Genomic DNA, 18,405 nt, shown 5'->3' with positions numbered 1-18,405 from the left:
ACTAATTCATTTGAAAGAATGAAAGCAGTTTACAACTATACATAAAACCATAAAATAAAAACTATGCACAAAGTTAAAATCAGACATCAATTAACTGTTGTGGAAAGATATATTCCTAATTGCCTGCACAGACCTGCCAGAATAGAAAAGTCAGCAGGCATTTAAAAGTTGAAACAAAAGATGTCTGCTGTCATAAATTAAGCCCGGGAACTGAGACAATTTTCTCCACTGTCATTAGTTGCAAGAGATATTAGTCAATATGCATGTATCTATAACTTTTTATGACTGCAGTTGTAAAACAATACAAGGACAACAAAAAGGATGCAACCGTGTAACAGTTAGGCATGATGCACACCTAATTTGTGAAAACAAATCCATAAGACTGTACATTTTGTTATTTCCATCTACGAGATTGCAAATTTCCAGCCTGATATAAAAAGAAAACAGCCTGAGATCCAGGAGCATTATTGCAAGGAATCAAATGCATGAGTGTTGTGGCTGCTAATTGGAAGTATCCAATCACTGCAAATGCAGTACTTCCTGCCATCTTAGCAGCAGTTAAGACGGAGTAAGGAGCAGGAGAAAGGTCCATGAATTTACAGAAATATAGCAACCAGCTACTAATCTTTCTCCTACCCTCCTAGCTATCCTAACTTTCAGTCTACTGCTGAGATACTGGTGCCATCCTTATTATTTTGAGATGAATCTTTATGCTTCATCAGTCATACTGATGACCAGGGCATAGCTGTCAACTTTCAGATTTGAAAATAAGGGATCAGCAGCCTCACCTGTCCCGGGGACAATCTACGGGATATCTAACAACCTGGGAGAGCAGTGGGAAGCAGCGGGAAATGGAGCTGGAATAAGGGAATTTTCCACAAAAAAGGGAAGGTTGACAGTTATGGACCGGGGTGAATCTGCTCACATACTCCCTGTTTCTTGGTGATATAGAGAACAGCCAAGACACAATGTGCGGTTAAGGTTGAAGGTTTCCAAACTGATAGAAAAACTAAAGATGGAATTTTCATCTAACAAGTTTACAAAACCTGAAAAAGTACACGTGCCCTTCAGTATCTTTAAAAATCCACTTGAAGATTCTTTGTAATATAGTAAATTATTTACTGCAATTTATTTTTGTAATTTAGTAAATTATTTATTGCAAAGCTAAAATCTTTCATCAGTCCACAGATGTAGCAAACACCTCAGTTTTTCTTTGCCTAGACAAAGGAGGCTTTGTAAACCTTCCTCTGGTGTTTCATATGTCATCATGCAAAACATCCAATAATGAACAAAGACCACTTCTGAGGAGGTAGATCGCACTCCATTTGCTACCAGTCTCCAGAAGGTGGCCGAATCTCTCTCTCTGGATGCATCTATTAGGCATTTCCATTCTCTTTTCTGTGCCAGGATTTTTTTGTTTTTGATCAAGATTTTATAATTTCGTTTATCTTCAAACCAGACCGTGGGGAGTTGGGGTAAATTGGCAGATCTATAATTCTTGTATTTTTTCAGTAAGTTTAGCTTCATGTCCTGACATTCTTGATCAAACCAGGGTTTGGAGTTTTTATATACTGAGGATTGCCTACTTGACCTGTTCCTTTTTTCCTTCAGGGAATCTTGAAGGAGTGAAATTAACTCCTGAAATAAATTTATCTTTAATTCATGGCTTGAGGAAGTTATAAGGTTTTCTCTCTTAGTGAGGAATTCCTTTGAGCATAGCCTACTTGAAATTTCCTTATGCAGTTCATCTGTCCATCTGATACGAGAATATCTGAGCTCCAAAGCTGTAGGGCTCGAATGTTCGATTTTCTCAGCGCAGGATAAATCCTTTCCCGCAGCTACGAGTGCACTTAATGGCAGATGGTCACTGTCTAAGCGCTCCTCCACTTTGCATTCCAGAACCTTGTTTTGAAGATCATACGACACGATTATATAATCAATTGTGGAGGCACCATTGTTAGATATAAATGTGAATTCTCCGACCTTCTCCCCCTCTGTACGGCCATTTAGTATAACCAAGTCCAACTTGTTGACCAAGTGTAATAGGCATAAGCCGGCATAATTGCAGCCTTTATCCTTTGAGATTCTAGCTGGTATTGAGTGGGCTTCCTCTATAATGGGGGCTGTTTCATGGAAATGGGCATACAAAGCCTCATCAGATTGTCCAATTCTGGCATTTAGGTCGCCTGCCACCACTACAGAGGCATCAGGAAATTGATTTGATAGTTTGTCAAGATACTGTTCTAACTGAGCCCAAGTATTTCTTATCAGTCTTTTCTCTCTTTGTGGGGGTAGGTATACGTTAATCAGCAGCAAGCTGTGGGTTCTCCACTGTACTTGCACAGCTGTGGCCAGATGGTCTAGTGGGTCTAGTTTTTTAAATATGGCCCTTAGCCTTGTTGAGATTAAAATAACTAACCCACCTTTAACTCGCCCCCCTCTAGTACTTAAAAGACCTGGGAGGGAGAACGCAGAAAAGCCATTTAACTCCACTTCACTTGTGCTCCAGGTCTCCTGGAGAAACACAATGTCATGTCTCTGGATATATTTAGCAAAGGATTGGTCAGAAACCCTCTTTTGCCAACCTGCAATATTCCAAGTTAGCAAGGCAAGGTTGCACGTTGTCTTGCCAAAAGTTGATCTTAGTCAATTTGCCTTTGAAAGATTTTTAGGGCCTATCTTTTTATCTATTGGTTGAATTTCGTTCATTTTGGCAATGTCCATAGATGTATTATCGCCCAGGTACTCAATGGAATCAATTGAAGGGTGCAGCGTGCTAACATTAGTGATCAGTACTCCTTTTTTTGGCGAATCTACCTTGAGGTGTTCTATTTGACTGATACCAAGTTCATCCTCATCCAGGTATCTCATGCTGGTCCAAGAGCGCGTTGTGGTTGTCATAGGGATGGTTTCCTTCTTAGATGGTAGATTGTTGCTGTCCCTTACGCACTGTGTTAGATCTGTTGCTGTCAGGTTTATCTCTGCAGCTGCAGAGGTATTATAAAGGTAGTCTTTCATGGTTGCCATAGGGATGGTTTCCTTCTTAGATGGTAGTTTATCCCTTGCGCACTGTGTTAGATCTGTTGTTAACAGGTTTATCTCTGCAGTTGCAGAGGTATTATAAGAGTAATCTTTCATGGGGTCTGTCTTGGCTTTTTCAGAGAGGTTCTCTTTCTTTAATTGGTCCGTTGCCGGTTCTTTCTCTCTTACTTTTTCCTGAGCATTCATCTCTGTTAGCTTATTTCTAAGGGTCTCCAATCTTCTCAAGATCTCAGATTGGGCAAGGAAAGGCAACAGTCCAAACTGATTTATTAATGCCTTTTCTTCTGGATAGAAGTTATCCGTCCCCTCATTAGGCAGTCTCATCTCCTGTCTTAGTTTCAAGGACCCTTGCTCAGTATGTTCCAGTTTGTCTTTGCGAGTTCCTAAGAGGGATGGTGGAACGCCAGACTCTTCGAATAGGCGGGTCACCAACAGGCCAGCCCTCTGGAGCCTGTCCCTCTTGTCCAAGATTTGTTTAGTTACCGACCAGTCCTTAAAGGTCACCACGACTCTGTTTTGGGCCTTATCAAAAGGAAGAAATTTCACGCTAACAATATTTTCTGCTGGAATAAGGCCTCTGATGACTAAGTCAATTTTCTTAAGTATATAAATTCTCTGTTGTGCAGGTGTGGAAAGGCCTCCATGCTTGAAGAGAGGGAGGAGGACTAGTTTATGTTTAATTAAAATTAAGTTCTGGCTCTTTTGTGCTCCCTTCTGGGGAGTGTCTTGCTTTGGGTCTGGAGTTTTCTTTAGTTTGCCACTAGGGGGCAGCGATTGTTTTACTTGCCTTGGAGGGCTAGCCACCTGACGTTTATTTAAAATGTTTGGGCTTTGACTCTTATTTGGCGTTGTTATGCTGGGGTTCTTTGTGCTTGAGTTCTCCAAAATCTTGAATAACTTTGAGAAGTTCATTTTCCCCGTCCAGGAGGGCAGCTTAGCCTTTCGGCCTATCTTCACATTCTTCGGCTTCTTCTTATGCATTGGTCTCTTTCCCTTTAAGGAAGGTTTCCTAGTGGCCAGTACTTTCCCTTGGACTAGTTTGGCTCTGCTTGTTTTCCTTTCTTTGATGTTGGGCTGGATTTTATTTCCATTTGGCTTATTGCTGGCTTCTTTGTGAAAGTGGCAGTCCTCTTTCCTCCTGATTAGTTCAATCAGGGAGGTGAGCAAACCCAAACATTCTGAAAGAAAGTTTTTAATTGGCCCCAGTTCTTTAATTAGCTGAGTTTGATGTTCTTCCAACAGATCTTTGTACAACCCTGTCATTATGTAATTAAAACTGCCCAGATCTGGATGTCGAGCTCTTGTGTCGTTTAGCCATTCCTCCACCTCGATCGGGGCAGGAGACCCCCCCTTTCCTCCAAGCATAGATTGATGAGTGGGTTCCCCTGACCTAGCTTCTGGGTTTCCCAGTTGAGGCTCCTGTTCCGGTCGGGCCTCAAGGGCTGTATTTTCTGTAGTAGCCTGCTTTAACTCGGTTGCCAGGTCGACTCCTTTTCCTCCACCACCCTCTGCTTCCATGCCCCTTCCGAACGAGGTACGGTCGACAGACCATTCGTGCAAATGCAGGGTCTCTGTGTTTTTATTTCCTTTTATTTCTTCTTCTTTTGGTTTAAAATAATATGGAATTTTTGCCTGCTTTTTCTTTGGGGCAGGGGGTTCAACAGCTTGTACTTGAGCTAAAGGAATCCCCAGTTCTTTGTAATTCTGTCTTGTAAGTACCATTTGAGTTATCTTCTCTAGCCGTGTGCTAGGACCTTATTCAAAGGGAGCTCAGAGGTTGGAATTTGCCTCAGATAGCCTCAAAATAGCACTCAAATAGCCTCAAAATAGCACTGGATGGCCTTGGGAGATTTGAATAGCTTCCGCGGGATACAAAGGGCAGATAGAAAAAGGAAAAAAGAAGCTCCGGAGGGGAGAGGAGAAAGGGGAGGTTTAAAATACCTCCTGGTAGCTCCCGGATTCTTTATCAGGCTAAACTTTGATTTTTCCGAGTGTCTTTCTGTATTGTTGTTATTATTCTATAAAAAGCTCCTACTCACTCTGTTGAGGCTCACAGAAGACTTACTGCCGGCGCCAACTTTTACGAGCTCTTACAGAGTATTGCGAAGCTGATCACCTAATAATAAATTACACTAAATCAAAAATTATGGTGTTCTCCAAGAGAAAACTCCGACATAAATGGAAAATTAATAACCAACCTATTGAGCAAGTAACATCTTTTAGATATCTTGGAATAATTTTTGATGAGAAGGGATCTTGGTGCCATCAGATTAAGAACTCCATTGTAAATGCGCAAAGATCTTCCAGAGCTATCATAAGATTCTTTTACAGAAAAGGAGGTCAATATGTTCCTGCTGCCTCCCAGGTCTTTGTTGCAAAAATACTTCCACAATTGATGTATGGCACCCAGATATTTAATTGTCAAAAACTCAAGTCCCTGGAATCTGTACAAACTAAATTTTACCGCTCCCTACTAGGGTTACCTACCTGTGTCTCCAACACAGCCATCAGGCTGAAGGTAGGTCAACTCCCTATTAATGCCAGGATATGGATCCTGAAGATTCACTTCTGGCTAAAACTCATATTTTTCCCAGTGGGAGTGGCTCCATTGACTCTACTAGACCCGTTCCAGTCTAAATGGAGATTGTCGCTTTATGAAAAATTGAAGGGCCTGGGGCTTTCCCCACAAGAACTTATAGCCTCAGGTTTTGAAAAGGCTAAAAGGATGGTGAGCCAGCGAATAGGAGATGTAGAGCTTCAGGACCATATGAGCAAGATAGATAAATATCCAGCTATCCAAGATTATGGAAAAGGGTTTAATCTAACACCATATTTGCTGGATCTACAAATCGCAAAATACAGGCGGGCGTTTACCCTTACCAGATTTGATGTACTGCCATCTGCCTTACTAAAGGGCAGATACGAGGGCACACCCTATGCTGAACGAGTTTGCCCATGTGGTCTGAAAGAGGTGGAAACGGCTTCACATGTGTTGTTACACTGCGACCTTTACGGGGATATTAGGTCACTGTTTATCTCCCCTATCGTTCAGAAATTTCCAGGTCGATCTGAATCTCAGCGGCTGAAAATCCTACTAGGAGATAAAAACCCAGAAGTAACACTGAAAGTGGCCAAATTTTCTGCGGCTGCGATCAAGCGGAGGGCATTAGCTGTAAAAAAGTAAAAGACTTGACCCCTGGACAAGCCCCCCCATTTTTTTAAGTCTATACATATACTGTAGTGCATATATGTGTGTGTGTGTGTGTGTGTGCGGGTGTGTGTGTGTGCATATGTGTATTGCTTTTATGTATAATTTTACAATTTTTAATTGACACCATTATTCCCTTTGTAAACTATTGTTGCTTTTTATGTTTTTTCTGGTCTATGACCGTAATAAATTCATTCATTCATGAACAAAGACCAAGCAACACTTGCCTTCACAGCTCTCAACAGGACTGAGGTCTTCTCCTCTATTCACTGTCCAACATTTCTTTGTTGGAATACCCAGCACATTCATCGTTTCTGTGTATAATCGGTACCAAAAGCCTAAGACAACCTGTGCAGAAAATAGGATTTAGAATTTCAAAAGAATTTTTTGACTCAGATTATCCTGACGATTAAAAGAAGCTTATCTGTTGCTATACAGCAATATCTGGCTAGTTTAAGTTGTTTTTTTCTTCCAGGATACTACATTTGACCTCTTACAACATTGTTTATGAGTTGGAAGCTCAAACTACAGAGCCAATAATCTTGTACCACAAAGCATACTCATACAGGCTTCTCCAGGTTTTATGTTAAGGGGTGAACCAACTGTTGCACTGGATATGCATCTGGCACTAAAATAACCCCAGTGTATTTCTCTCCCTCCTACAACTGGCAAGGAGTTTTGTAGAGTTTTACCTACGCCTTGACATCAAAATGTGAGCTCCACTGGCTGACCATTTGTTTCTGAGCCCATGCAAGGTACTAATTGTGACCAGTGCCCAAGGGATGGTCATCCATGCTAGTGCCTTCTCAGTGGTGGTGCCCTCATTTTGGCACTCTGTGCCTCTGGGTATGTATCATGTGTCATCAATTTTTCAGTTGCATCCTATTACAGTATTAAAGATGCACCTCTCTCTTCACTCAGGTATTCAGGCTCTCTTGATCAATGCATCTGTATACTTGAATATTTTGACCTGTGGCACTGTCTACAGAGCAGGTACAGAACCTATGGGCTTCCAGATGTTGCTGGACTCCAACTCCCATTAGCCCTAGCCAGCAGGGTCAATGGTCAGGGGATGATGGAAATTAGAGTCCAACAAGATATGTTACATGACTACAATTGGATATAACACTCAGTAATTGAACAGCAGCATTCTTACAAAAAGCATTTTTAAAAGTGTAAAAACTAGAAAAAAGCAACCTAAAACACACCAATAATATATATAAAAAGGCAGATCCAACTCAACCTCATTCCAATAAAAGATAAACAGGAAATTAAGATCTAAAAGCCTGGGAGACCAACGTTTTTGCCTGGCACATAAAAACAAATGGTGATGGTGCCATGCATGTCTAACTTGGGAGAGTGTTCCATAAATGGGGAGCCACCACTGAGGAGGCCTGTTGCTGTCTTGCCTTTTAAGTAAAGGTGTTTAATTCTACACAAGAAGTATCATTTATTTCAACAGGATTTATGCATACAACCTCGTAATGGAATTAAAGCCAAAATGTAAGAAGTGCCTTACCTCTGGATAGACATTAAATCGTTTCAATGTGTTGATTACAAGAGGATACTCAGTTAGCCTGTCATTCATAATCGTCCAGACTCCATTCAAAAAGGATGGTGCCTCAGTGATGGTCTTGAAATAAGAATAATAGAGACCCTAAAGAGAATATATAGGTTAAGATGAAATTAATTTGCAGGAACCTTCACATTGTATTCTTCTCTTACAGCAACAGAAGTCAATAAATTACAGCTATTAATTTAAGTACCAATGAATCTACTTAACCTTTTTAAAACCACACCTATACTACTGTAACTGAGCAAAAACAGAACATCCCTTTCTATGGTTTGGAAAACAAAATTTCCTAACTGGTTTGTGGCACTCTTGCACTATGCTGGATTGCAATTAGTCTATTCAAAAAAGTCCAAATCACTGCAGACCATCAATGAACAATTAAATGCAATGAACTGATTTTATACATATATTGGTCATATAACATGTTTCATTGACAGAAAACATAGTTGTTACACGCAGTACTAATTCAGTTAACTGTGGTTTTAATTACAAGTAAGCAACATCAGTTGCAAAATTCTCCAACACTAGAAAGGCTGCATTCGGAAGTCATAATAAACTATGGTTGGTTGCTATTTTTCCTTTACATCAGCAGGTGTGGCAGTGGGTTGGGCTAGACAGGTGTCTGTCCTCGATGATGGACTGGATGAGATCCAATAAACTGAAGCTCAGTCCAGAGAATACTGAGGTACTGTTAGTGGGTGCTTCCTTTAACTGAGTGAGGTTCAACCTATTCTGGCTATACTCTCTGTAAAGGAGCAGATGTACAGTTTGGGGATATTTCTAGCGTCACTTGAGGCACAAGTGGCTTCGGTGTAGTGGAGCACCTTCCATCAGCTTCAGCTGGTGGCGCAATAGCAACGCTATCTAGACATGGATAGCCTAGGTTTTTTTGTCTATGCTTTGTTAACCTCTAGGTCAGCTTAGTTCAATGCATTATATGTAGGGCTGCTTTTGAAGACAATTCAAAAACTGCACCTGGTGCAGAATTCAGTGGCCACATTTGTTGGCTGGAAGCAGGAGGTTGGAGCATATAATGCCAAACCTGGCCCAATTACATTGGCTGCCAATTAGTTTCTGGACTCAATTCAAAATACTGGTTTTGACCTATAAAACCAAATGACTCAAGACCCCGATAGCTTAGGGATCACATTTCCCCACATGAACCTTGAAGGAGATGTGGAGAGTGACATGAGATCAAGTCTTCTCAGCGGCAATTCCCCAACTGTGCAATTCTCTCCCCAGAGAGATGTGCCTAGTACCAACACTAGCAACCTTTAGGCATCAGGAGAACATGTTCCTATCTACCCAGTCTCTGACATTAATCTTTAGATGGGTGGGGTAGGATGTGCCCTTCTTATATTCTTAGAGGATGGGCACTGCTTGTTAATACAACAGTGATATATTCTATACTTCGTACTGTATGTTTTCTTAAAAACTTGTAAGATGCTTTAAGACTATTTTTGCAGTTAGTACTATTTTTAAGACTATTTTTTTAAGACTATTTTTGCAGTTAACAAACAAACAAGTAAGGTTAATTGAAACACAGCAGCTTCAAAAAATGCAGTTTGAAGTTGACTTATTTCAATATTCCTAGCTAAAAACTGCAATTCAAAGTTGGCTTATTTCAAAAAACCCATAGCTAGAATTTACTAAAGTTTGTTGGGACAATGAAGTGAAAAGCTGCAGTTAAAAACACAGAAGGGGAAGCTGCCAATCTTCTCACAGCCATGCTGGAGAACAGGGTGGGAGTGGGGAGTGAACGAACCTAAAGGGAGGCTACACTCATTGCTGCCACAGTTTAGTGTGATGTCCAAACTCAACCAAAAATAATTTGTAAGCAGTGTTTGCTTTCAAAAAGTAGAAGACCAGAAATGTTGAATAAACACGACTAAATATAAATTTAATCATTCTAGGTAATTTGAGAGAATGAAAGAACAAAAATCAAAATTTTATTTTATTAATAGGTTATCATACCAATATTTGAAATACGCATTTGATTCAGAAATCCACTTTCATGGCTGTTTCATTTTTTAAAAATAAATCACAGGCAAGAATGTATACTATTTTAAACTACTATTACAGAACTGGTAAGCATCCATGGCTGGCTGAAAAACACTAAAAGCACATTTTGGGTAACAGCTTTAAAAATAGCAGTGTCACTTAAAGTACAGAGGCTCTAACCATTTCAGTTCGAAAAGCCATTTCCCTTTCCAGGGTTGAAAGATGAGAAAAGTGACGGTCATTTTCAAAGAGAGCTGTTATATGGCACCTAAAGAAACAAAAAACAACAAAACTCAGAAATAAATCTGCAGCTTAAAGGAACTAGTATTAAATTACAACAGACTTGTAAATAAGATCACAAAAATAAAAGGTGAAAATAAATGGTGTACTTTTTTTTTTGTTAGCCTACACAGAGAGGATAGCAGATGAGGAACTGTCATTCCCCCAGCCCACTGTCATTCAACTGTCATACAACTGTCATTCCAACTGTCATACAACTGTCATTCCAACTGTCATACAACTGTCATTCCAACTGTCATTCCATTCACTGTCATACAACTGTCATTCCCCCAGCCCACTCTGTTTCTATGCAGGATGCAGAAGAGCAGACTTCCCTAAGCAGAACCACATGGTTCCTTAAACCAGGATGACAGTTGTCAAAATGGGGCCAGATGGCTCAAAAGTCGTATTTTACAATGCAGCTTTTTAGTTCCTGAAATTTATTCTGATTGTGCAAATAAAATATCACAGATTGAATTCTACAGTGTGTGAATTGCTAGTGTGTGAAGGCAAACAAAATCCAAGGATCCCCAGGCATGTACCTCCAGATGATGGAGACATCAGGTGCCATCCTGGTGGCCAGATATCAGCCCATAAGTGGCCAGTAGCCAGGTGCAAAATGCGCCTGGCGAATTTCAAACTCTGGATCCACCCCTTGCAGTTCATCAGGAAAGGGTCTAGCTTCCTGGGCCTGGGAAATAAACCATCCCCCAAAGAGAAAAATATGCATGAAGAAGATGTGTGGGTAAACAAAAAAGGTTGGGTAAAAAAGAATGAGAGATTGAAGCTCTGATCGCTTTTCCATATAAAAGGAGACAGACAGGAAAACTCAAATATAGGAACCATTGCCTAAGGCATTAATAATATAACAAGATCCCAATTTTAGGTGGACCTTGATGAGACACACATGCCTGCTGAGACCTTGTAACAGAGATAAACTTACCAGTGAAGAATTCCAGCAACGGCGGCTGTTTAAAACAAATCACAAAAAAGGTAAGTTACTTCAACCTCCTGTTTAAAAAATCTTTAAAAAGTTACACCTAGTTCTCAGGGACAGCAATAGGGACCCAGAATATTACTCTTTCTTATTTTTAATGTATTTTAGATATATAACTGTACAAATGAGAGATGACCCAGACCAACAAAGACTGAAGTCAAACTATTTGAATACTGGCTCCTCAGAAGGTAGCATCATGATACTATGTCCAGAGAGAAATTTCATTACACTAGAAGCACAGAGACATGCACACTTAAACTATCAGTGTAACCTCTGCTACGTAGTATGAACAAATCAGAAAACAGTAGAGATTGAATCACCAGTACATGAAGTCTATGGCGAATTGTGCACATGCATCTTACTTTAAAATGAGGGCCCTTGTCATTAGAATTGTGAAAACCTCAAATTTGGTCACTAGATGTCTGAAAATGTGAGATCAACTCTAAGAATGAAGTTAAATGAACTTAAGTTTCATCTACAGTACTCAAACAGGGACAATATCATACTTAATGAACCGAAGTAATCTAGTAACATTGGCCTCTATCCATTTGTGTCCCTCCACTGCCAGAACCCTCCTCAATCCAGCGAAGTTTCCATTATCAAAAGGTAGGTTTGTGTGCGATTTTCAGTGACCCTCACTTCCTAATACTGCTCCTGTACTCTCCCAAGATCTACTCCAGAGGTTTGGGGACCCTTTAGAAAAGCATGCTAGGTGACTGCAGAAAAAAATCATTTTCTCTACACTAGCTCACAGCAATCTCTACTGGATCAAAAGGCCTGCCAACACCAGAGGCACACAACTGGATACAACCCTCTGTCTTTATTAGAATCAAAAGCATACCAACAGCTGAGACTTAGCTTGCATTCCTGTATACACTTACAGTGGTGCCCCGCAAGACGAATGCCTCGCAAGACGAAAAGCCCGCTAGACGAAAGGGTTTTCCGTTTTTCGATGCGCTTCGCAAGACGAATTTCCCTATGGGCTTGCTTCGCAAGACGAAAACGTCTTGCGAATCTTGCGATTTTTTTCGCTCTCCCCCTTTTTCTAAGCCGCTAAGCTGCTAATAGCCTTTTAGCCGCTAAGCCGCTAATAGCGCTAATCCGCTAATAGCGCTAATCCACTAAGCCACTAATAGGGTTGCTTCGCTAGACGAAAAAACCGCTAGACGAAGAGACTCGCGGAACGGATTATTTTCATCTTGCGAGGCACCACTGTACCTAGAAGTAACTCCAACTGAACTCAGTAAGAGTTACTTCTGAGTAGAAATGGAGGACTGCATTGTTAAAAAACTACAATTTTAAACATATATTTCTTCCTACCCATTATTAGGGTAATCCATATCTTGCTATCTGCTCTTGCGATGAAGAGTCCTGTTTCATTCAGATAAGCTGTGTTAAAAAACAAAATAATTTCATTAGACTTTCTAATTGCACAAAGTTATTTCTTTAAAACTTACAGCAGTTCACAAATTTGCTCTGGGCAAAAAGAGATGACTTTTACAAAGTTCTTTCATGTGTACTTTTTTGCATTTTTTATTTTATTTGAATCTAGGGCTTTACACCACTACCACCAACAATAGCAAGGATCAATCCTGAGTTACAGCATGTATAGTCCAAATGAACCTGAATAACATTTTATTTAGTTTCTGCATGATTATTAATACTTGGACTAAATGCAGATCTAAGTTCCCAATTCAAACAAATGGAGAACATTACTTTAAATTCATGCTACTGGTTAAATTAAAAGCCTTAAAAGTTCTTTAGGTAATAAGCTTATTGCATGTGAAGACCAATCCTATGCATGTTTCCTCCTAAGCAAATCCCAGTGAGGTTAGCGGGGTATACTCCTTAGAAAACAGATGGGATTGCAGTCTTATGCCCTGTATTATATAGCATGTTGCCTGAGGAAAGGGCAAGTATGCACAGTCCTTAAACAATACTGTAGTAATCCAGCAAAAGACACTATGTTACCTAAGGAAATAAAAATCGCGCTCTGCACTGTTAAGGAAAGCTGACAAACCCTGCCATATTTTTCGTACATCACAATTTAGGGGACAGCTTGATAGAACACAATCTACAGAGAAAAAGGTACGTCTCTTTATGATTTCAGCACTTTTAACAATCATAGGAACATGGAAAACAAAAGCCACCCCCCCCCAATAACCCTCACAACCCTTTGCTTAAGCTCTATAAATGTAAACCGAACACCACTGAAATGGATCACAAGGATTTTCATTAGGTTGCCAACCTTCCAAGTATCAGAGAAGCAAACTGAAGAAATGAAAGAGCCATAGACGTTTTATTGGGTGTCTTGATTTAAAGGAACAATTTATCGTCCCAGCGAAAGGGTGATTTAGAGAGCAGCATCCCTAGTTGAAGTCAGGGTGATGTCCTCTGCCTTCTCACTCATAAATTCTGGGTCCCATCAGTATCTAAGCCCTTCCCATTTTCACCCCTTCCAAGAATTGAGCAGCAGGTTGCATCCTCTCCATTCCCATTCAAGCCCTACCCGCGAAATATATATAGATATATATATATATTAAAAAGAACCCGCTCTTTCATCAACCTGCAACAAGGTGGCTCACAGCATGCAAAATGCAATAAAGACCAATCTACAATTCAAAACATCCAAAGTGAAGTGACTTCTCATCCAAAGGGGGCAAACCCGTTTCCAGTTGCACTAATGTGTTCCCATTGGCCGCCTGTCCATCCATCTATTTCTAACTATCCTGACGACCCGCTGACTTCCTTTCTGCCAACCTTATTTCTGAGCATGGATAGAAATGTCCCAAAAAAATACCGCATTTTGTTACACGTTTGGATTACCTCCTTCGACGTAATATTTTATTAAAAAGTTTTTTTTAATGGGGGCGGAAACCAAATATTGCAAGCGAAACCACCCCCCCACCCCAAAGAAGAACTCCCTTTAAATCCGAGGAAGGGTTCGCGTTCACACGGAAGCGAATTCCGCCTCCGCCACCTCACTTCTCGGGGGGAGAAGCCCCGTGGTGGGCTCGCTTACTCCCGAGTAAGCCCGCTGGGAAGAGCCGGGCCCCGCTCCCCCCCCCCCGCCTCTCACCGCGCAGCCAGTCCTGGCACTCGCGGAGCCCCCGGGCCAGGCGCTCGCGCTGCTCCTCCGGGCGGGGGCTGCCGTTCTTGGCCGCCGCCGCCCTCCTGCCGCCGCCCCCCCGCTTCATGGCGCTGGAGGCCCCGCCGAGGAGCTGCCTGCCCAGAGGCTGCTGGAGGCCGCGGGCGGCGGCGGCGCCGGCCGGTCCCTTCTCGGCGTGGGGGCTGCGCTCGGGCTCGCCGGCTCCGCTCAGGCCCCGCTGCTGCTGCTGCCGCCTGCCTTCCTGAGGTAACGGCGGAGGGGGGGAAGGCGGAGGGGAAGCGCCGCCTCCTCCTCCTCCTCCTCCTGAGGGGGGCGGCGCCTTCTTGGCCAAGCCTCGCCTCGACCGGCCCATTCCTGGAGCGGGGCGGGACGAGGCCTGAACGGGGGGAAGAGGCTCCTTCGCAGCGCGCTCCCGCGGCGAGGCAACGGCCGAGAGAAAAGAGCCTCTCGCGCGCCCGGGCAACTGCCGGTCTTCGCGCGCGCGCGCCCGGCCCCGCCCCCTTCCCTCTCGCCGCGTGGAATTCGAAAGGGGCTCCCCGTGGTCATCTAGTCCAACCCCCTCCTTTCCCCCCCCCCGCCACGTGGCCTCTTTGCACCAGCGGCGATCCTAAAGCAGTGGCGTAGCGTGGGTTATCAGCACCCGGGGCAAGGCAAGTAATTTGTGCCCCCTAACCCATGGATTGGACGCAGGTGGCGCTGTGGGTTAAAGCCTCAGCGCCTAGGACTTGCCGATCGAAAGGTCGGCGGTTCGAATCCCTGCGGCGGGGTGCGCTCCCGCTGCTCGGTCCCAGCGCCTGCCAACCTAGCAGTTCGAAAGCCCCTCCGGGTGCAAGTAGATAAATAGGGACCGCTTACCAGCGGGAAGGTAAACGGCGTTTCCGTGTGCGGCTCTGGCTCGCCAGATGCAGCTTTGTCACGCTGGCCACGTGACCCGGAAGTGTCTCCGGACAGCGCTGGCCCCTGGCCTCTTAAGTGAGATGGGCGCAGAACCCCAGAGTCTGGCAAGACTGGCCCGTACGGGCAGGGGTACCTTTACCTTTAACCCATGGATTTGCACCCCCTAACCCGTGGATTTCCCTAACCCCCAGATGTTGCGGCCGGTGCAGCCGGCCCCCCCTGCACCCCCCCACGCTACGCCACTGTCCTAAAGGCATGAAGGGAAAAGGCCTTCTCTCTCCAATGTCCCATCTCCCCGGCTGCTGGGATGCAGGAGGCTTCTTTGGCGATCACTTGTAGCTGAGTAAGATTGGCTTCCACGAACACGGTCTTAACAATGAGTCCATAAGTGACTGTGGAGGCCAATTCTGGACCCACCCGTCCTTCCACAGTGGGGACATTGGTTTCCGGGTGGGAGTTGATCACTGTGGATTTGCCAAGTGTGTCTTCCTCTTAGGACATTTCTCCCTTTTCGTCCTGAGTTCGAGTGTCTTCAAAGTCCATCAGTGGCGTAGCGTGGGGGGTGCAGGGAGGGGCCGGCCGCACCGGGCGCAACATCTGGGGGGGGTACACTCGCACTCGCAGCTCTCTGCCCCTACTAAAATCCACGGGTTAGGGGGCGCAAATTACTTGCCTTGCCCCGGGTGCTGACAACCCACGCTATGCCACTGAAGTCCATGAAACCTTTGGTAAAGGCTGTTCTTCAATTGGAACGCTCACAGGCCAGTGTTTCTCAGTTGTCAGTGTTTATACTACTTTTTTTTTTAGATTTGCCTTGAGACAGTCTTTAAACCTCTCTTGTTGACCACCAGCATTACGCTTTCCATTTTTAAGTTCAGAATAGAGTAGTTGCTTTGGAAGACGATCACCAGGCATCCGCACAACATGACCAGTCCCAATGAAGTTGATGTTGAAGAATCATTGCTCCAACACTGGTGATCTTTGCTTCTTCCAGTACACTAGCATTAGTTCGCCTGTCTTCCCAAGTGATGTGTAAGATTTTTCGGAGATCTACCAACCATACTGTATGCTTGTGAAACATGGGCCACTTATAAATGCCATCTCCAACTCCTCGAAAGATTCCATCAGCGGTGTCTCCAAAAAATCTTACGCATCACTTGGGAAGACAGGCGAACTAATGCTAGTGTACTGGAAGAAGCAAATAGCTCTGTAAACAAGCATTTTGGTTTCTCTGCGAATGTCCCGGTCCTCAAACACTTCAACTGGGAGAAAGCTAGACTCCATCTCCCCAGCAGCTGGGATGCAGGGGTAGACTGCCCCTTCACGAAGAGACTCCACAGCTCAGGATGTGACAGGCCAGCTCAGTCGCTCATAATAATAATCAGGCCTCATCTCCCAACATCTTTAGTGTATCTTTCATCTTTGTTGGAAGCAGCCCAGAGTGGCTGGGGAAACCCAACCAGATGGGCGGGGTACAAATAATAAATTATTATTATTATTATTATTATTATTATTATTATTATTATTATTATTACATCTGCCACCTTGGAGCAGCCATTCCGTCCATGCTCCACCAGGCACTTCCTGCCTCTGAACTGTACCAGCTGGTCCATATAGGAATAAGTGTCTAGAAAATTGGTGCCTGCGTTTTGAGTTTTATTTTCCTTGGCCTTCCTTCTCCTTTTCCCCTTGTGTGCGATCTATTTATTTGAATGTAAGCCTGCAGGTAGCCTTGCTTTGAATTCCTGTAAGCTGCTTTCGGCAGGGTACAAATGCTCAGGCCTAGCTCTCAGCTGTCTCACAGACAACAGATTCAGCAATCTGCCTTCCTTATGCCTTTTTGGGAGGTTTTTTGCACTAAATAATCTTGCCAAGGAAGTAAAGTTGGCTTTGCGGACCGAGTCTTTCTAACTCCCAGCAAGTTGAGGGAGGGGGTGGCACCCATTTTCTCTCTGGCACAGAGCCACTTCCTTTGTTACCTTAATGGCCCATACTTAGATGGTCATTACCTTACCAGGAAGCTAGCCTGGCTGTTCCAGGAATTGAATCCATGATGGATCCAGGAATTAAAAGGAGCTCTGATATACAGCCTACCACTACCACCACCCTGTACAAACTCGTAAGAGTATTCTGGATTCTCCCAGTTGCTGCCCACACGTATCAGAGTCTTTGTGATTAACTGATTTTTATCTCCAGCTTTCTCCATTTCAGATTCCTTCTACTTTTGCTGCTGCTCCTTCGGATGCCTTGTCCATCCTGTCCTGATATTTGTTTGGTCAAATTTTCAAAAAATTAAATAAATATTTCCTACCAATCTGTTTTAAATTTACAAAGAAGGAGTGCACAGTCCTAATCTCCTAACAGTTCTTGCATAACTAATCTGCATTATATGTTCTTGAGTATGTACTCTTCCTTAAGAGCGTTAGGAACCTTCCTAGATCAAAATCTGCCTTGTCCTATTGCAAGAACTTGCTAGCAAGGATTAAGTGATCCATGCAAAACTGGTGAATTGTAGTGTTCTGGTCAGGTGAACCGTAGTGTACCTTCTGCCTATCAATGCCCTAATCAATAAACTGTTCATACAAAAGAGCAGCTTGTACATATATATATATATATATATATATATATATATATATATATATATATAATTTTAAATGTGCCACTTCACTAGCTAGCTTCTGAACCACAGAAACTGCATCCCATTAGCTCTTGCTTTTTGTGTACTGTTACACTCTCAGTCACGTCCGCCCACAATCTAGAAGCTTTATCCAGCTTTCTCTATCCTCCGGCGAAGAATGCTACAAATAAAGCACAATGTCTTTGAAACGAGAACTGTCTTGCCATTCATTATTTAGAAAGTCTGAAGCGGGGCTTGCTGCCTTTTGAGGCTGCTTTTTCAAACAAGAGTCAATCCTTAGCTGGTCTAGTCTCCCAAATAGCTCTACCAAAGTCAATAGATAAACACTGATTTATGCTAGCTAAGCATCTAACCCTGGATTTAACAGTATCTGGGTTTTGTGATAAAGGATTTCTTTGCAGATGGATTTTACTGAGACATAAGTCTACTCTTTTTAATCCCACTGCTGCAAATATTCACATATTGAGAGCTCTTTGTACTGCCTGCTGTAAAGCAGGAAGATTTAAGGACATGTTCGTGGGGAGCAGTAACGCTGCAGTAATTTATATTCCTCAGAACCCATACCCAGAGTTCATATACAAAACCGCACTTTGTACTCTCTTATTAATTGATCTGGAATAAATACTACCCACCTGGTTTTGTATGCGCAATTGCTCATGCT

General features: G+C 43.0%; 1 protein-coding gene across 1 annotated transcript in view; it reads right to left on the bottom strand.

Annotated features, from left to right (window-relative positions):
* Positions 1–14,604, bottom strand: part of DPY19L1 (dpy-19 like C-mannosyltransferase 1) — a 42,919-nt gene extending 28,315 nt beyond the window's left edge. The window contains exons 1-6 of the mRNA XM_081931204.1: positions 14,180–14,604; positions 12,421–12,489; positions 11,047–11,071; positions 10,005–10,092; positions 7,770–7,907; positions 6,478–6,598 (exon numbers count right to left, since the gene is read on the bottom strand). Coding sequence (XP_081787330.1) covers positions 6,478–6,598; positions 7,770–7,907; positions 10,005–10,092; positions 11,047–11,071; positions 12,421–12,489; positions 14,180–14,561 — 823 coding nt within the window. The 5' untranslated portion in view covers positions 14,562–14,604. The remainder of the gene's footprint in view (positions 1–6,477; positions 6,599–7,769; positions 7,908–10,004; positions 10,093–11,046; positions 11,072–12,420; positions 12,490–14,179) is intronic.
* Positions 14,605–18,405: the final 3,801 nt, after the last annotated feature.

The sequence above is a fragment of the Podarcis melisellensis genome (assembly GCF_964234715.1).
Source record: "Podarcis melisellensis genome assembly, chromosome: 12".
NCBI classification, from domain to species: Eukaryota; Metazoa; Chordata; class Lepidosauria; order Squamata; family Lacertidae; genus Podarcis; species Podarcis melisellensis.
This window is presented reverse-complemented; position numbering and strand designations above follow the sequence as displayed.